Source organism: Buteo buteo, chromosome 11, assembly GCF_964188355.1.
Source record: "Buteo buteo chromosome 11, bButBut1.hap1.1, whole genome shotgun sequence".
NCBI lineage: Eukaryota > Metazoa > Chordata > Aves > Accipitriformes > Accipitridae > Buteo > Buteo buteo.
The window spans coordinates 38,643,623-38,659,511 of record NC_134181.1 but is presented as its reverse complement, the minus strand read 5'-3'; the positions used below and the strand labels follow the sequence as shown (position 1 = coordinate 38,659,511).

Genomic DNA, 15,889 nt, shown 5'->3' with positions numbered 1-15,889 from the left:
ACAGGACACGGGGCTGTCACGAACATCTTTAATGATATGCGTCGTCCTTTGCTCTTGATCGTTCACCATGTGAATAGCAGATTGTTCATGACCTCCCAGAGTTTTTAAACTAAAGACATTTGTTTTATTGTTTCTGTCTTGGAGAGGGCGATTAAAATGCTTGTAGGGGGATGAACATACAACCAAGAGAAGACAGCACAGCAGCAAGTGCTCTCAAACATGCTCAGCCTTTGGAAAATCATGGTAGCTTTTTTCCCTCCTGCAGACATTTGCATGTGTCATCACCCACTTAGCAATTCCACTCTCAAAATTATCAAAAGAATCAACCACTTCCCACTTAAAATTTAACTCAGTTGTAGACAATATTTTGTAAATAAAACATCAGTAAAAACATACTATTCGGCTAATGTTTAGGAAGAAAAGAAGGGTGGGAATGAACATGTGCCTGTTTGTAATATTTTTGGTTCATGAAAAGAGAGGGCCTTCAGTTAGGTCTCTTGTCTTTGTAGAGAACATAATTACAAAACAAAACTTCCTGCTAATGCAAGCTGAAGTATATAATAACAGTCCTCTTTCCAAACAGGGAATTTAAAGATCTCCCTAGGCTCTGGACTAAATCAGTAGTACCTAGAACTGAAACCTTAGTGAAAAACATCACCAGAACACATCTGGTTTTAGAGAACTTAACAGCAGAAACATCACAGCCAAGACATGGTAGTACTGGAAAGAAAAGAAGCTATTTGATTACTGAGAGAAGCTATTCCTGAATTATTTACTCATTTTGTCTTATTCTTTCCAGGAAGAGTTATTGGGCAAGGATTTCAGGGTAAGGTTCAAGGGCAACAACTACTTATGAGTGGAAATATGCAGAGATATATAACCCACCAGTTTCTGCATCCTTTACAATTTGCTATTTTCAACTGAAGAAACTAGAAATGGTTGGATTCTCTCAGTTTTACCTCATAAATTGTGCTGCAGTACAAAAGGGGTTTGTATTTGAGCTACAGCTAACCAGAAATAAACACAGCCAAGGAAGAGCCCAAGAGCTCCAAAACAACTCTCTGCCCTTTTATTGTGATGCAAATGTTGCTCAATGCACAAAATCTCTCTTATTTCTTCAGCTGCACAGGGTGACTTACTTGGTGAACTTCCATCCAAAACAGTCTCAGAAAAGCACATCTAGATTTATTCCCCCTCTGCATTTTCCAGAAGAAGTGTGGATTGCTATTACAGTATTATTGCAGAAAAAAATAAATTGATTGCTGTTATATTCTCTTTCAAGAAATCACTGTGAATGCATTCTTTCAGTGTATTCCCTACATAACACCAACAGAGTAGGTAGGCAGTTATTCGAAGGCTGTGGCCACCCTCAGCTTTTTGAAGTTGCTTGGTCTTTACCGCATGAATCTCCAAGAACAGCCCCTGCCACATGTGTACTGGCAGACCGAGCACCAACGAAACCCAGGCTTTCAGAAATTGAGAGTAGTGGTTAGACTGAAGAATTAATGAAGATTCACAGTTGTAGATGAATATGAAGAAACTTTTCACAGGAACCTAAAGGCAAATAGAAGAAGTGTGGAATGTACATGGACAGCAAGATACCTCAGCAATAAGAAATTTAAAAGAAAAAATAAAAATTCAGTGTCTTTTTTTCACTTTTGAGACTGCCTGTAGTTTTGTGCTGTACTTGTCTATGCAGACATGTGCTGGGAAAATGAGGATCAGGCACATTTTGCAGTGCTTGTCACTTGAGAAGGAGCTGCAAATGTTAAAAACACATGAAAACAATGATCCTCATCCTATACAGTTCTCTTAATGTTCCCAGTTTGTAGGCTGGCTCCAATTTTGTCAGGAAATACCATTCGTGTCTCTACCATCTCTGAGAAGACTGACGCTGAAATAAAACCCAGATGGACATGTTAAGTGACCTGTAGGGCCTCAGCCTTCTGTATAAAATTAATGTTTCAGGTCTTAAACCTTCCCCAGCTACCACCCCCAAAGATACAGGAAAGGCCTGGCGGGGGGGAAACACCCTGCAATTTTGCAATTTCTGTGTTAGAATTACAGTGCTCTTTCCAGTTACATGTAGAACTGGAGGTCAGAGAAGAAATTAAAAAAAAAGGGCAGGAAAAATGTAAGATAGGTTAATTCATTTCAACATCTTCATCAACATAGGTGCCAGATGCTCTTTCAGCTGTGGATCAATTTGAATGTTGGTCAGTTCTTTGATATTGAGGATCATCTCATGGGCTTGGAAGAAAAGCTCCTTCCCCACAGCATCCTCCACCCGCCTGCGCCACTCCATCAGCCTAGGTCTGTCTTCAAAGATGTCACAACCAACTCCAACAGGCTGCAGAAAGGGGGAGACAGCAACAGTGAGGCATTGGGCAGTCACTTCTTCACCAAGACAACAGGCACCAAAAGTCTACCTGCAGGTACAGGTAGAGGGAAAAAAATGAAGAAGAGCTCATAAAGGAGCACTAGGAAGGAGGAAAAAAATCCTCTGGTCGGGTGTATCTATCTGGGGGACACAGAAGCTAGCCTATATTTAAAGGGCACTTACAAGTCAATTCCTGAGTGCCAGAACAGCTGTTAGGAGCAGCAGAGATGACTACGGCTTCCTGAGAGTGATTTTCAGCTACAGCATTGAAGACATGGAGGGCTGACAGTTCTAGGGACAACTGTACAGTCCACGGTATGGAGTGCTATATTATATAGCAAAACCACAACACAAAATACTAAGCGTTTAATTGAACTGATGTCTTAATTGACATAATCTATCCCCCTTCTACTTTCTGCCTGTGCCACTCTCTGGAACACACTGCTGTAGAGAAGCAGAACTGCTATTTTTCAGTCTCTGGGATATAGAACTGGGAGAAAGAATCACTTCTGGGCTGCAGGATCCAGGCCCTGATGGTCTGGCAGAGAACAACCAGTTTGTAACGGACTTAATTTCATTGCCTCCATCTGAGATTCAGTCTTGCATCTTCCATACATGGCATGGGCAAGTACCATCTGAAGAAGAATATTCTTGTATGTTAAAAATATTCCTATATCATTTTCTTATTTCATCAGACCTGTCTGCTATTGCTTCTCACTTTTATATATTACCTCCTTCTCTGGAGGTTAAAAATAAAGTCCCAATAAAGGATGAAGGAGAAGTATTGTTAGAGAAAAGAAACAAAAGGGATCTGTTGCTGCCAGCTTTTTTATTTTTTAACTGGTTTTCTGAACCCACTCCCATATTCTCCTCATTGTCTTACGCTAGTTCTGTTGAGATATGCCCTCATTCCTCTCTCTAGTGAACTGTTACCACATGCTGCACCCCTCCCTGCCCAGCAGCATCTGTTTTCCCTTGTGCTGAGACTTCCTTACCAGCCTCCAGCACTCACTTGCATCAGCTCCACAATGGCCACAAGGTCTGCCAGAGAGATCTCGCTCCCGATGATAAAAGCCTTGTCCTGCAGAAACCTCTCCTCAAATTGCTTCAGGGAAGTGGACAGCCCCTCCATAACCTCCTGGAGCTTCTCGGAGGGCAGCGGCTGCCCTGTGAAGAGGGGAATCAGCACCTGAGGAGAGAAAAGACTTAAGAGTACAGTCATCCATGTTCTCACGGATCTGGTGGGAGTCGTTTACATTACACTCCATGAACTACTCATGATCATCAGTGATCCTGCAGCTTTGCTGCAGGAGGGGATGATGCTAGAGCTTCACAGACTGCTACAGTTCCAAGTAGCTCATGGACAGAGAGCACAGAAGCAGTCCTAAGTGGCTGATCTGCCCTGACAGTAACCTCCGGCTAAGGGGCAGCAACGTGGAAAAGGAAATCAAGGATTCATTTTGTTTTGTGCCTGGCAGTTGTGCCCTCCCGCTCCACCTTGGTGGGTTACAAAAGAAAAACAGGCAACAGCTCCAGGGAAGACAAACGTCTGCCACAGTCACCCCTGCTATGTCCTCTGGTTTCAACAGCCTGCCAAGACGGCTCAGCAGGCTGCCTGCCCACCAGCCACCCGTGCTATCCACCCTGTTGTGTAACTGGGTGCTGGAGGCAAGCAGACAGGCAGGCAGCTGCCTGTCCTGCAGCGTGATGGAAAGGAGGACACAGTGGTGGCTGTGGCAGGGAGCGTAGGAGGGACTGGAATGCATCAACACTGGCTGGAGAGGCAGGAAATGCATGACAGTAGCCAGTGAGGCTGGGAGTGGGCAAGTACCATTTTTACACCAGCCTTTCTGTGGCCTCCCAAGCATCATTTTTTAAATCACTAGAAATTTTTTCCAGAACAATCATATAAGCACGGTCCTTGTCTCCACGGACTTGCGGGCACAGGAGGTAGTTGCCTTTCTGTGAGCCTTGTCACCGTACACAGAGGCGTACGCACCGTCAGAGCCCGCAGTGCTTCACAACTACGCTGCCTCCACCTACCACAGCTAAAGAAATACAGTTTATTTAGAGAAGCAAAATTAAAGATATAAATTTCCGTCAGTGGGAATGGACTGGATTTCTACTTACTGCTAGCATATTCAACAATTCAAATTGGGATTGCTTAATCCAAGCCAGGATTTTTGCCAAATACATGTGGAATCTATTAAATCAGAAAATTCATGGCCAGTTCTCTTCCTAAGTGGTTCCAATTACGCATGATGGGGTTGCCGGGTATAATCACTTGAAACAGCATCTTCATCCTTTTCTGTATCTCAGGGTAGTCTACCTTCTCCCATGTCTAGCTAATATGCCTTCTGTTACATGGTGGCTTTATACGCTTCCCTATTTTCAATTATTCTGAGGACCTTTTCTGTATCTGGGTTATCTAAGCAGCAGCAGCAATGAGTTGGATTTCTTTCCCTTGGAGCACTGCAATAACAGCCTGCAAAAACTGGAAGAAACTGCATCTTGTATGAATCTGACTCATATTTGAATCGCTTCTCTGTGACCTCTAGCCAAGAATTCAAATGTCAATAAATCAGAAAAGCTAAATGAGTCCTGATATGCTTTGTTAGGCACAAACAAGGACAAACTTTACACAGGAAGAGTGAAGTTCTTACCTGCTTACTGGCAACCCTGATTTCATCTGAAATTCCACACCACAGCTGTACTTGCAGGACTATATTTGCACCTGGGTCTCTCCAAGAATAGTTGCATTAACGGTCTGGTGAGTTGGCTTGAAATAGGGGTCCAGCAAAATCATCTGATACTAAATGATTTTCTGTTGCAGGGTGATTCTGGTAATTTTGCCTAAATGTAAATTGATCTGACCACACTCAATAAAGAAATTCTGCCATTCTCTCTGTGTCTCTATTCTGTCTATCCCTGAGCCCATTTCAGAGAAGTACCTAAGTGTGCTAGAAGCAGAAGGCTCCTTCTGGATTTCCACCCTGATGAGGCCACAGGGACTTGCTGTATGAAGAACACAAGCCTTTCCAGCAATGAAGCACATGCTCGCCAAAGAAGCAAAACTTCTGCCTATGTGCACACTCTGCACAGCTGTGCAGTGAGGGGGAGGCCCTTGGAGGCAATATCCAATCTATTATATATTTGTTCACAAATCCAGGCAATGGAAGTCTGTTGGGCTTTGAGACCTTCTGTACGAGACCTACTTTAAGGAAAAAACCAAAATGACCAAAGCTGCTTTTCCCAGATCCTGACATTGAGCAATTAGGAACAGCTCCCTCTCTGACAGCTCCTCTCAGCTAGGAATGGCCTAGGTTTGTTATTTCAGCATGACAAACTCTCTCTGAACTGGGGCTGTGCAAATGCTTAGTATTCTGCCAGGAAAACATCACTTTATTTGTATTTTAATATTGAGTCTCCTTACCTTGATCCACATGGTCTTAGGAGCATTAGCCCGGATGTTAGCATGATGCCATGAGAGGTATTCATCTACCTGGGCCCGTTTTTGTATGTCTGATGGGTACCAGTGGTCGGGAGTTTTGTACTTTCGACTCAGATACAGCAGAATGGCAGTGCTGCTCAGACATTAACAAGAGAGAAGAAAGTGGTCAGGGAGTCATGATGCAGAATGCTTTTGCCTAAGCTCGCTCTCTCCTGCCCCTTCTGAACTTGCTGCTTCCACTAAAAAGCATTCCAATCACGATTTCCAATGGAGTCTAGGGACCATATAGAGGCATCTAATTCACGTTGACATCAGAGATGGCACTTAATCACCTTAGCTCCCATGAAAACTTTAACCTGCTGGAAAATCACAGCACTGTTCTGTGGTGCAGAGTACTGCTGGACAGTACTGGGGTAAACAAAAAATAAACCTCCATAATCATCTATCAGTAACGTTAACCTCACTTGTTCCTCGACTGTTCTGACCCATGTCTGCAAGACCTGTGCATGTTTATGTGCCTGTGTACTAAATGAAACTCCCTAATGGGTTATGTTGCCTTTTCATCAGATCTGCCTCTAGCCTGCAGCTTCCACTGAAGTCAGTGGAAGTCCCAAGAAGGAGAGCCTACAGAATCTTTTTGTGTTTGTCCAGATGTTTATACTTTCACTAATTGGCAGGAGAAGTCAGATGGAAAAATATCTTAGTCATGTGGAATATGTAGGCTGTTAATACAAAAAGAGATGCCACAGAAAATCCTGTGCAGACAAAACAGAAATGCAGACCCTCCTACTACGCTGATACTACTATAGTTCAATGATGTCAGTATTATGACACCATTAACCAGTCTCCATATTAATCTTATAATGTAAACCCTAAATTTTATGAAGTAGGTGTTCGCTTGGCCTTTATGACTAATTCAGATAAACAGAATTTTTTTCCTAGGGTAAAAAGGATTTTTGTAAGCTTTAAACATTTCCCAGAAATGTTTACAATCCCATTTTGAGGTAAGTGCATTCAGGGTAAGATCAAGAAGTTAAGTCAGCTGATTTGTTTATATTCTGAAAGATAATTCAAACAGAAAACGGAGATAGAGAAAATGAGGTTATACTATTAAAAATAACCAACACGTTCATAAATTCTGTGATCCTTAATCATTTAGAGGGAATGACATCTCCTAAATGCTGCACAGATTACTGGTACCCAAGGAAGTCTAAGGACTGAGTTCTTACCATTCTGCTAGGGTGAAGTCTCCGTCCTTTAGTGCTGGTACTTTCTTCAAGAGGCTGACTTTGCTAGCTCCTTCACTGTTTGATGGCCCTAAGAACATGAACAGACAAGTCAGAGGTTAGAAGTGTACCTGCCAATGAATGATAAATCAAATACCTGTAGCCAACTGGACAATCAGTGAACTGTGTTAGGTTTTCCCTATATGGTGATATTTCACAATTAAAAGGTAATGAAATTGAAGAGTCAGTGTAAAAGCTATCTGCAGAGGGAGGTCAGCTCAGGCCAGGCACGTGGCATGGAGCAGTTCACATTTCTATACAGGAATTCTATTGCTTGACTCAAGTACCAGTAACACTTGCAAAACTTACTGAAAAAAATCACTCCCTGAGAGACACTGACATACCACAATGAAGGTACTGGTATTGAAAACACTATTGCAGATAACAAGGAACAGCTGACTTGACTTAAGAACAGAGTGTCCTATGGCTTTAGAGACGGGGGGCAGGGGAGACAAAAGTTAGGGTGAAGACAACTGAGTACCTAAAAATACTTAATATTTGACAAGGAAGCAAGGTCTGGAAAAGTTGAGTTTGCATGCAGAGCATCCTCATGAAGGCAGACAGTTGCTATTCCTACTCCTGTTCCCACAGGCAACACCAAAACAAAGTAATCTTCCTGCAGTTTGTAAATGTGGCTGACTAGCTAGGATGGAGTCATGATGGAAAGCAACTGAAAAGCCTTGTGCCCACAGAGACCACTGCAGTGGCTAATTAATCAAAGAGAACCCAGCTGGTTTACAGGCACACAGAGCAAAATCTTTTTCCTGTTTGTTTGTCTCTGAAGAGCAGAGAGAATTAAGCATTTACAAAGAAAGTAAATGCTGTCAACAGAGCTGATCCCCCAGCAGACGCGCAGTTGAGGATGTTTCCAGAGTTTTTGCTGGGATGGGAAAAACATGAATGCCAGCAGTACAACAGTAGGCTCATGCAATAATTCACTCTGCTATGGTGGACATTCGCTAGGGGCAGGGAAGCTCAAACACCTCTACCCTGTGTTACGACTGGCTCTGTGCTACTCCTGGCTCTGCATGTCAACCTACCTCTGTCAGGAAAATGCAGGAGGAAGACACTATCCCATAAGAGTTTAAACTCCACAGTCCCTTGGAGTTTGGAGGCATTAACAGCTGACTATCTAATCAGGTCTTCAGTTTCCTGCTGCAGGCACTGGACTTGCCAGTCAGCAGTTAGACGCTAGGGAATTGTACAGAAGTCCAGGAACACCTACGTAAGAAAAGGTGTGAGGAGTTTGTTTGCTTTGCTTGTTTTACGTGCTCTCTAGGAAACATGACATTTAGGGTGCAAATCCTGATCAAATCAGCATGATCAGCAGGAGATCTCGTACAAAAATGCCTTTGTTAAAAAAAAAAAGTAAGGGCCGTTAACTAAGGGACAGTGATCTACATTCCCAAGAACTATTTGCCCCCATTCAGGAGGTAGTGGCAATGTCTGCTTTACTGGACAAACGTGCAGCAGGAAATAGTCTCCAAGAAATAAAACCAGTCTTTGGACTATCACATTTATTTGCAGTTAGCTTTGGGAAGAGGTGGGAGAAAGGAAGGTTGCTGCATTACAAATTACAGGCTACTTTCCCAATATTGATTTCACATAATGAGACAAATCAGGCAGAGCAAACATTACCACCCTAGCTTCTACCTTGTTTCTTCTTTGAGAAGTCCTTTTTAAAATTCTGGCGTAAGTAGCTTCATCAGAGACTAAGGCTGACATCCATCTGCGGTCTGAAGGGATTCAAACCCATGTCTTCCATCTCACTGGGAAATATCTCTGCCTACCTGCAGCGACGGTGGCCTCCAGCTTAGCTGGATAAGAGGTTCCACGTGCACAGCAGAACCAGGCAGCATTGTCAGGAGAGGTAGGAAGAAAGGGCTTCTTAAGGATATGAGCCAGACAGAAAGTGCAAGTTAAGCCTAATAATTGAATTTGAATATAAAAAAAAAATCCCCAAAAATCAAGACCTGCTTGCCAGCAGGCAAAGTATAAGGACAAGGTGCCTTACACCCATGATTTATATCATAAAAACAGTGAAGCAAATTTGTGTAAATCCACTATAATGCAAGGAGCTGCTCTGGGAAGCTGCTTGGTCCTGTGCTTTTAGAAGGGCTCCAAAGGCCAGTGGTCATCACACACCCAGCTCTGGTGAGATCTGTAGAGTTCAGGTGGTCCTTGGAAAAATGCAGCAGAAAGTTGCAAGTCAATAATGCTTACAACTAATGATCAGTCAATTCTCAGACCTAGCTGTCTGGTTGTTCTGCTGTCTGTGTTTATTATCCAAGGTAGCGGGCAACTGAGAAACAACAATATGAGAAGTAAGCAGCGGGTGAGGGCAGCCTGAATAAGATTTCAGCCTGCTTTCATTGTGCAGCAGTCCTAGCAGGAATACTGAACATATTAGTACCCTGATGGGACTAACATGTCATCACAGCAGGTTGAACAGTAGGTCAGTGTCTGTTACACAGACTGCACCGCAGCCCAGAGATGGCACCTTATTTGCTTTGGCTTGTACAGGGTCTTTACATACATACATAAAAGACCTGTGCCGAGACTCTGCCACTGAGCTGCAAACTGATAAAAGCCTCGGTATGAACACTAACTCCAGGTTGCTTCATTGGGACTGATTGCTTATTGTATTAAAATACAGACCAATATTTGTATTTGCCGTTTAGCAGAGTTTAAGCTTATGCCTCTCTTCCAGCAAGCAGAGCCGGCCTTTCTGTCTAGTGGTATTAGGTGGCCCACCTTTATCATTCCTGTGATGTTGACTTGACTTACGGTGCTGTTTAACATCAGTTGCATCTGGTGCAATTAGTTCTCGATGTCCCCCAAGGATATATATACACACACACTGTGTGTATTGCTGGGCTTTGAGGAGTAACTTCAATAAGCAGAGTGTACACTGTCAAAAAGCAGGGCAGGCTGCACACAGGAGGCATTATTAAGCATAAGTCATAGTGCAGGGAAAGATATTTACTGGTGGGTAAAAAGAGCAGTGGAAAAGATTTCACAGAAGTAGAAAGGAAAAAAAAGTCAGTCTATTTGCCAATCACATCCCTGCTTAATCATCTCCCCAGCCAAGGATTTCCAAGTACTATGCTTTGCCGTAGGCAAAAAAATAACAATTTACTAGGAAAATGCAATATGTAAATAGGCAACAGTCATCTTGTACAGTTGGACAAGTCTGAACAGCTGAGTGTTTCTGCTAAGTACACAGTTCCCAGAGCACTCCTCGGCTGTCACTGTGACTAATTTGCTAGAAATGGCTGGAGGAACATTCCTTGGGGATCCACAAAAATAGATGTGGCACAGCTATGAGTCCGCTCTGGGAGCAAGAGCTGCACGGTCAAACCATTGTATTCAGGCCCCTCGGCAGTGCATGCATTTAAAATCACTCAGGTTACCGGAGGAGCTAGCCCTTCCCTCCCAATGGGCCAAGCCGAGCTTCCAGGGGCTGGGGGCAGATTCTGCTCCGATGGACAAGTCTGGGCAGGCTTGACCTGTTCACCCTCCCCAGGCAGGATGGGACCCTGTCCTGAGAGGACACCAGGGTGAGACCGCAGATAAGCCTCCTCCGAGCTCTGCACCCCTGCATCCCTCTCACAAATAGGTGATGTCCCGCTTCCACTAGCTCCAGCATTTTGCTAGCTTCCAGGGTTCAAGCGCGTCCTCCTTCGGCTGAGGCTGAGCCTCCCCACGGAGAGGACCCTTGCGTCGCTATTCATCTGCAACAGTCCAAACCGGCTCAATAGTCAATTCCCAGAGAAGCAGCAGCAGCCCGGGGCAGGAGAGTGAAAGGAGGCGGCGGGACCCTCTTCAGGGAGCCGAGCCGGAGGGCTGACGGCCCGGCACCCCTCCACGCTTCTGCTCTTCTGTCAGGGAGGCGAAGGGGCTCCTCTGGGGGCCGTGAAAGCACCCCCCCCCCCAAAAAAAAAAAACAAAAAAAACCACACACACCCAACGGGCTGCGGGATCCAGGGCCGGAGCGACGGGCCCTTCTGCCTTAAAGGTCGCGGCCGGGGCCCAGCGCGGCGCTCGGCTCTGCCAACGGCCGGGGGCTCAGCCCGGCCCCGGCCCCTCCGACAGCCCCCGCCCGGGGATCGCGTTACAGGGCCGGGGAGCTGCCAGCGCCCCGGAGCGCGGCCTGTCCCCTCCTCGCCCGCGGGGCCGCCGCCGGGCACCCAGCGCCGCCCGGGATCGGGCCCGGCCTGACAGGACGGACCGGTGCCCGCTGTGGGTCTCCCCCCCCCCGCCCCCGCTTCCCCTCACCTGTGCGGGGCTGCTCCGCGCCGCTCCCCGCCGCCGGCTTCTTCCCCAGCACCGAGTCTGCCAAGAGGCAAGAGAGGGGCGCTGAGCCCGCGGCCCCCGGTGGGCTGCGAGCCGCCCCGCCGCCCGCCGCCCACCCCCGCCTGCGGGGCGGCTCGGTGGCGGGCGGGCGGCCGCGTCCGTCCCACCTTTGAAGAGCTCCACCTGCTTGAACTCGAAGGGGATGTTGTTGCTGCGGGCGAAAATGTAGATGGAGCGGCAGGGCTGCGAGAGCAAGTCCAGGTACAGCTCCAGCCCCATCCTGCCGCCGCCCGGCCCTGTCACCCGCCGCCCGGAGCCGCCCGCCCCGCGTGGGCAGGCGGGAGCCGCCCGCCCCCGGGCTGAGGGGAGGCGGCGGCGCTGAGGGGAGGCGGCGGGCGGCGGCCTCCCCTGGTGTGAGGGGCGGGCGGGAGCGGGGCCTGCGCCCTGAGGGGGGGCTTCGGGGGAGAAGTCTCCTGCGGGGGGAGGACGGGAGAATGCCGGAGGACCCCAGGAGGGCGGGGAGGCACGGCCGGAGACGGGGAGAGGAGACGGAGGGGGGACAGGACGGACAGGGTTCCCCGTCCCACACAGAGAGGCAGCCTGGTCGCGCTAGGGCTGGCACTGTGCCTGCAGGGCAGCGTCGGGGAAAGAAGGTGACACGCGAGTAACGGTAGCTTAGGAGTAATGGTAAATTACCAAGCTCGAAAGAGAGGTCGGTACTAAGTGCTGAGGGAGCAGGGGCTGTCGTGGCTCCCCCCCACCCGGCCGCAGCCCTGGCTGACAAGAGGAAATGGCCTCAAGTTGAGGCAAGGGAGATTTAGGTTAGATATTAGGAAAAAATTTTTTTACTGAGGGGGTTGTCAAACATTGGGATGGGCTGCCCAGGGAAGTGGTTGAGTCACCATCCCTGGAGATATTCAAAAAGCGAGTGGACAGGGTACTTCAGGACATGGTTTAGTGGGCATGGTTAATGGTTGGACTCGATGATCTTGAACGACTTTTCCAACCTAAATGATTCTATGACAGCACAGGGGCTCGGGAGCCCGCTCTCACCCGCGGCATCCCACCACGGCTCTCGCAAGGTAAACGCTTGGTTTTGTAACGTGGTCCCGCAGGGATGCGTCACGCTGCAAACGGGGCCCTTGCACAACGTCCTCTAAGCCAGCGTTAATCTCGCACCGCTAGATCTCAGTGTGGCTTTCAGTTCAAAAGATAATTCTTTGGTCACGTAGCCTCTGCCCGGCGCTGCGAGGTGACGCCTGAATGGCAGTGAAGCATGGAGGACTTCTCTGTGGGCATTACCTCTGCATACCCACAGCGAAGTGACTTTCTTCTCCCCCTGGTATTTGTCATTTCAGATTTCCACGCAAGTGGAGGAGAACTAAAGAAGCTCAGACTGAATTCAAGCCCTTGCATGGAGCCCGCAGCATTTCGCAGCTGTGTGATTCAGGGAAAGTGACATGCTGGTTGAGCACAGGGACTTCTGGGTCTCTGCAAGATAGAGCAGCTGAACCACTCGGAGCAAAGTCACCCCCAGTCAAACCCACCTCGGCTCAGCTGACACGTTCTTATCAGTGCTGTGCCAGAGAGCTTGTACATCAAGCATGAATCCTTGGAAAGAGCCACAGGAACCTCAGGGAGAGGGAACTGTGTAAAGGATCATTACAAAGGGTGGTGAAAAGGCTTGGATACTGAGCCAGGAGCTCGTCAACTGGATAATTTAGAAACTAGGAACACTTTCAGGTGCTTCCCTTTATACCACTTTTCCAAGACTTCAGCTCTGAGAACTCCTTAGGAATGGGGCTTACTGTTAGACCATTCAGTTTGCCAGTCTGGTGAACGAGCTGCGTCTCAAAATGATGTATCGAGTCTGTGCACCACGCACCTATTTTCAGAGTCATTGTTCCTATTTAGAACTGCACGATAAGAGTATTTCAGCTTCTTGGCCAGAATAGGGAGAGGGGCTGTGTACACCCTTCAGCTCCCCTGCAGTACAGTTTACCCTCTAAAGCACCTGCACGCAGCACCAACACGCCAGAGATGAAGGCTTATAGAGTATTGTGGCAGGTGCTTGAGTTCATGTCAAACTCCTTCACTGCAAAGAAATCTTAAATGTTAAGGGAGTGGGGAAAAAGAGCGTGAGTGTGGCTCTGCACAGGTAATAGTCCAAGAAGTCTTTGTGCTTCAAAATAGCTGCATATCCCCACTCAGAGATAATCACTGAGAAGAATTTGGTGGTCTCAGCAGTGGGCAGCAAGATTAGCAGCGTGGGTTTGCTTTGCTCCTTTATTTCTGGTTCAATTGATCCATTAGTCCTATCTGGACTTCAAAGATCTTTTCATGTGCCTCCTGGAAATGTTCCTTCCTTAAGCTTTTCTCCAATTTGCTGCACTGCACAGCCCACACAACCAAAGAGGTATTTTTCTCTGGTCATGTTATATGGCATTTGATTGCATTATTCTTGGCCCTAGGCTAGTGCTCCTAGTGCTGTATTTTCATTTGGCTCCGTCACCTCAAAGGCCATTTTTCCTGCTTGTGCTTTCTCTATCACCTTTTTGGAAGTGGGAACAGCGTAGAAAAAATGCAGTAAGTTTTGCAGTTTCTTTCTTGTTTAGAAAAGGTCTCAGGATGTGTATCTGTTTTTTAAACATTCCTCCCATTTTATGTGTTCCAGCTTCATTTTATTGTAGAAATCACAGGCCTTCACCTGTTTCCAAATAGCCCCTGGCAAGAATTGAGGAAATTGACTCAGAACAGCACATTAAACTGTCACCGGAGGTGTAACCTCTCTCCATATTCAGGTAAAAGGGGAGTGGACGCGGAAGAGACCTTGCACTGAGGAAGGCAAAACTCTTGCACAACCTGTTGGATTTTGGCAGGCAGCTCTCGGGCTTTCAACCTAGGAGCTGGAACTGGCCAAGATCAAATGACACAAATTAACAAAATGAGGGAGGTGGAGGGATAGCAAAAGGCAAAGTACAAGGACGAGATGACTTATCTCCACGATTTATTTTAGAGCGAAAAAAGAAGGCAGATTTATCTGTTGTACAACTCTGTTGCCATCCAAGGAGTTACTCTGTGGAGGCGCTTTGTCCTGCATGCATAGAAGGGCCCAAAATACCACTGCTGACTGCACACAGCTTCATTGGGAGAGTGAACCTACAGTTCGGGTGGGCTTAGCGCAGACAGAAAAGACTATAGGAAAAACGATTTAAAATCTCTTTTTATCACCATGACCACGCTGGACTGAGGCAAGTGCATTTATCATTTGTAATGCTGGCAGCAGACAAGCACCAGACAACAAGCTCTGGACATAGTTCCAGCTTGTTTTTGAAGGCAGATGTCCTTGCGATAGCACACAATGCGTGACATGTAAGGAACTTGTGCCTTGTTCAAACAAGCAGAAAATTGGCTCAGGGAGCTCTTGTGCTGCAAGTACCATAAATAAGAAAAAAAAGACACTTTATTTGCTTTGGCTCATGCAATGGTTTTGCATGCACAGCAGCCCTATCTTGAGATTCTGCAGGGAGATGTGTGTCAAGAAAGGTCCTGCTACCAAGCCCAGTCTGAGATCTGGCAAGATTAGCACTCTGTAGATTAGGCTCTTGGTTTTGATTATTTCTCTGCCCTGCTTCTACTTGAACAGAAGCTGTGTGAAGTACTTATTGTGCTGGTAGGAAGTTTGCTCTCTACAAGAAACGTAAAAGTTCGAGGTCAGGAATCTGGAAGTTAGGCAAAGTACAAATGTGCTAACAACAGGAGAGAGTACAGCAAGGCTGGGCAGCTTTGGTGAGGTAGCAAAGAAGGACCTCCTATATTCTGGTGGTGCACAGAAGCCCAGCTGGTGGCTGCGGTAAGCTGCAGGTTACAGAGAAAAGGAAGTGGTTGGCGGTACAATGTAAACAGGCCATTTTTTTGTAGGTTTAGCACTGCAGGCAAGCTACTACCGCAGAGCAGCAGTGCAGTGCCTACCGGCAGCAACCATGCAAGCACTCTTAGGGTGAGAAGAAAGCCGCTGTCACCGACTTTGCAGGCTCTCCTCAGCAAACTTAACAATAAAAAAAATCAGATAAGAAAACAAATATCCCTGCCTGTGTCAGCACTGAAACTGAAAGAGTTTGGGGGCAAACCTGCTTTTTCACCACTGACATTTAAGATTTCCTGCAGGTTGGAAGAACGGAAAGGGACCAGCCTGCCTGCTTGGCTGCTTTAGCTCAGCCCACAGAGATGTGTATTGCAAGCTGTGGTTTGTGGTGCCCTTCTGAACTAAAGGACAGGTTTACTCAGGAAACGAAAGCAGAAGAGGCAGCTGGCTCATTCCCCAAATCAGTAAGTCCAGCTGAAAGGATGTGCAAGACTGGTTTGAGCAGCTACTTTCACCTTTTCTGAGCACTGTAATAACTTGACTTGCATTAAGATGACTGACATCTCACAGCCAGCATACTATGTGGCCATCTCTGGGCATGGTGTAACCAG

General features: G+C 46.8%; 1 protein-coding gene and 1 long non-coding RNA gene across 3 annotated transcripts; one reads left to right on the top strand and one right to left on the bottom strand.

Annotated features, from left to right (window-relative positions):
- Positions 1-1,047: 1,047 nt before the first annotated feature.
- On the bottom strand, positions 1,048-11,827 carry LOC142037331 (glutathione S-transferase theta-1). The gene is made up of 6 exons (XM_075041630.1): positions 11,581-11,827; positions 11,396-11,452; positions 7,061-7,148; positions 5,814-5,964; positions 3,393-3,569; positions 1,048-2,350 (listed from the first exon to the last, which is right to left on the bottom strand). The coding sequence occupies exons 1-6, from the start codon at positions 11,690-11,692 to the stop codon at positions 2,150-2,152; spliced, it is 786 nt and encodes a 261-aa protein (XP_074897731.1). The 5' UTR covers positions 11,693-11,827; the 3' UTR covers positions 1,048-2,149.
- Positions 11,828-12,778: 951 nt separating this feature from the next.
- On the top strand, positions 12,779-15,464 carry LOC142037330 (uncharacterized). Of its 2 annotated transcripts, XR_012652347.1 has the most exons (4): positions 12,779-13,156; positions 13,885-13,999; positions 14,088-14,214; positions 15,335-15,464. It is a non-coding gene; the product is annotated as an uncharacterized LOC142037330 (long non-coding RNA). The 2 variants fall into 2 exon arrangements; XR_012652346.1 differs by having other exon boundaries at positions 12,779-13,999.
- The last annotated feature ends 425 nt before the right edge of the window (positions 15,465-15,889 follow it).

What these genes read in the sequence shown, in the direction of transcription:
- LOC142037331 (XM_075041630.1), bottom strand. Translation starts at nt 11,692, where the DNA reads ATGGGGCTGGAGCTGTACCTGGACTTGCTCTCGCAGCCCTGCCGCTCC. An exon ending in CGCGGAGCAGCCCCGCACAG is followed by an intron (nt 7,149 to 11,395) that starts GTGAGGGGAAGC and finishes TCATGTTCTTAG; the next exon opens with GGCCATCAAACAGTGAAGGA. An exon ending in CTAAGACCATGTGGATCAAG is followed by an intron (nt 3,570 to 5,813) that starts GTAAGGAGACTC and finishes TTCTCTCCTCAG; the next exon opens with GTGCTGATTCCCCTCTTCAC.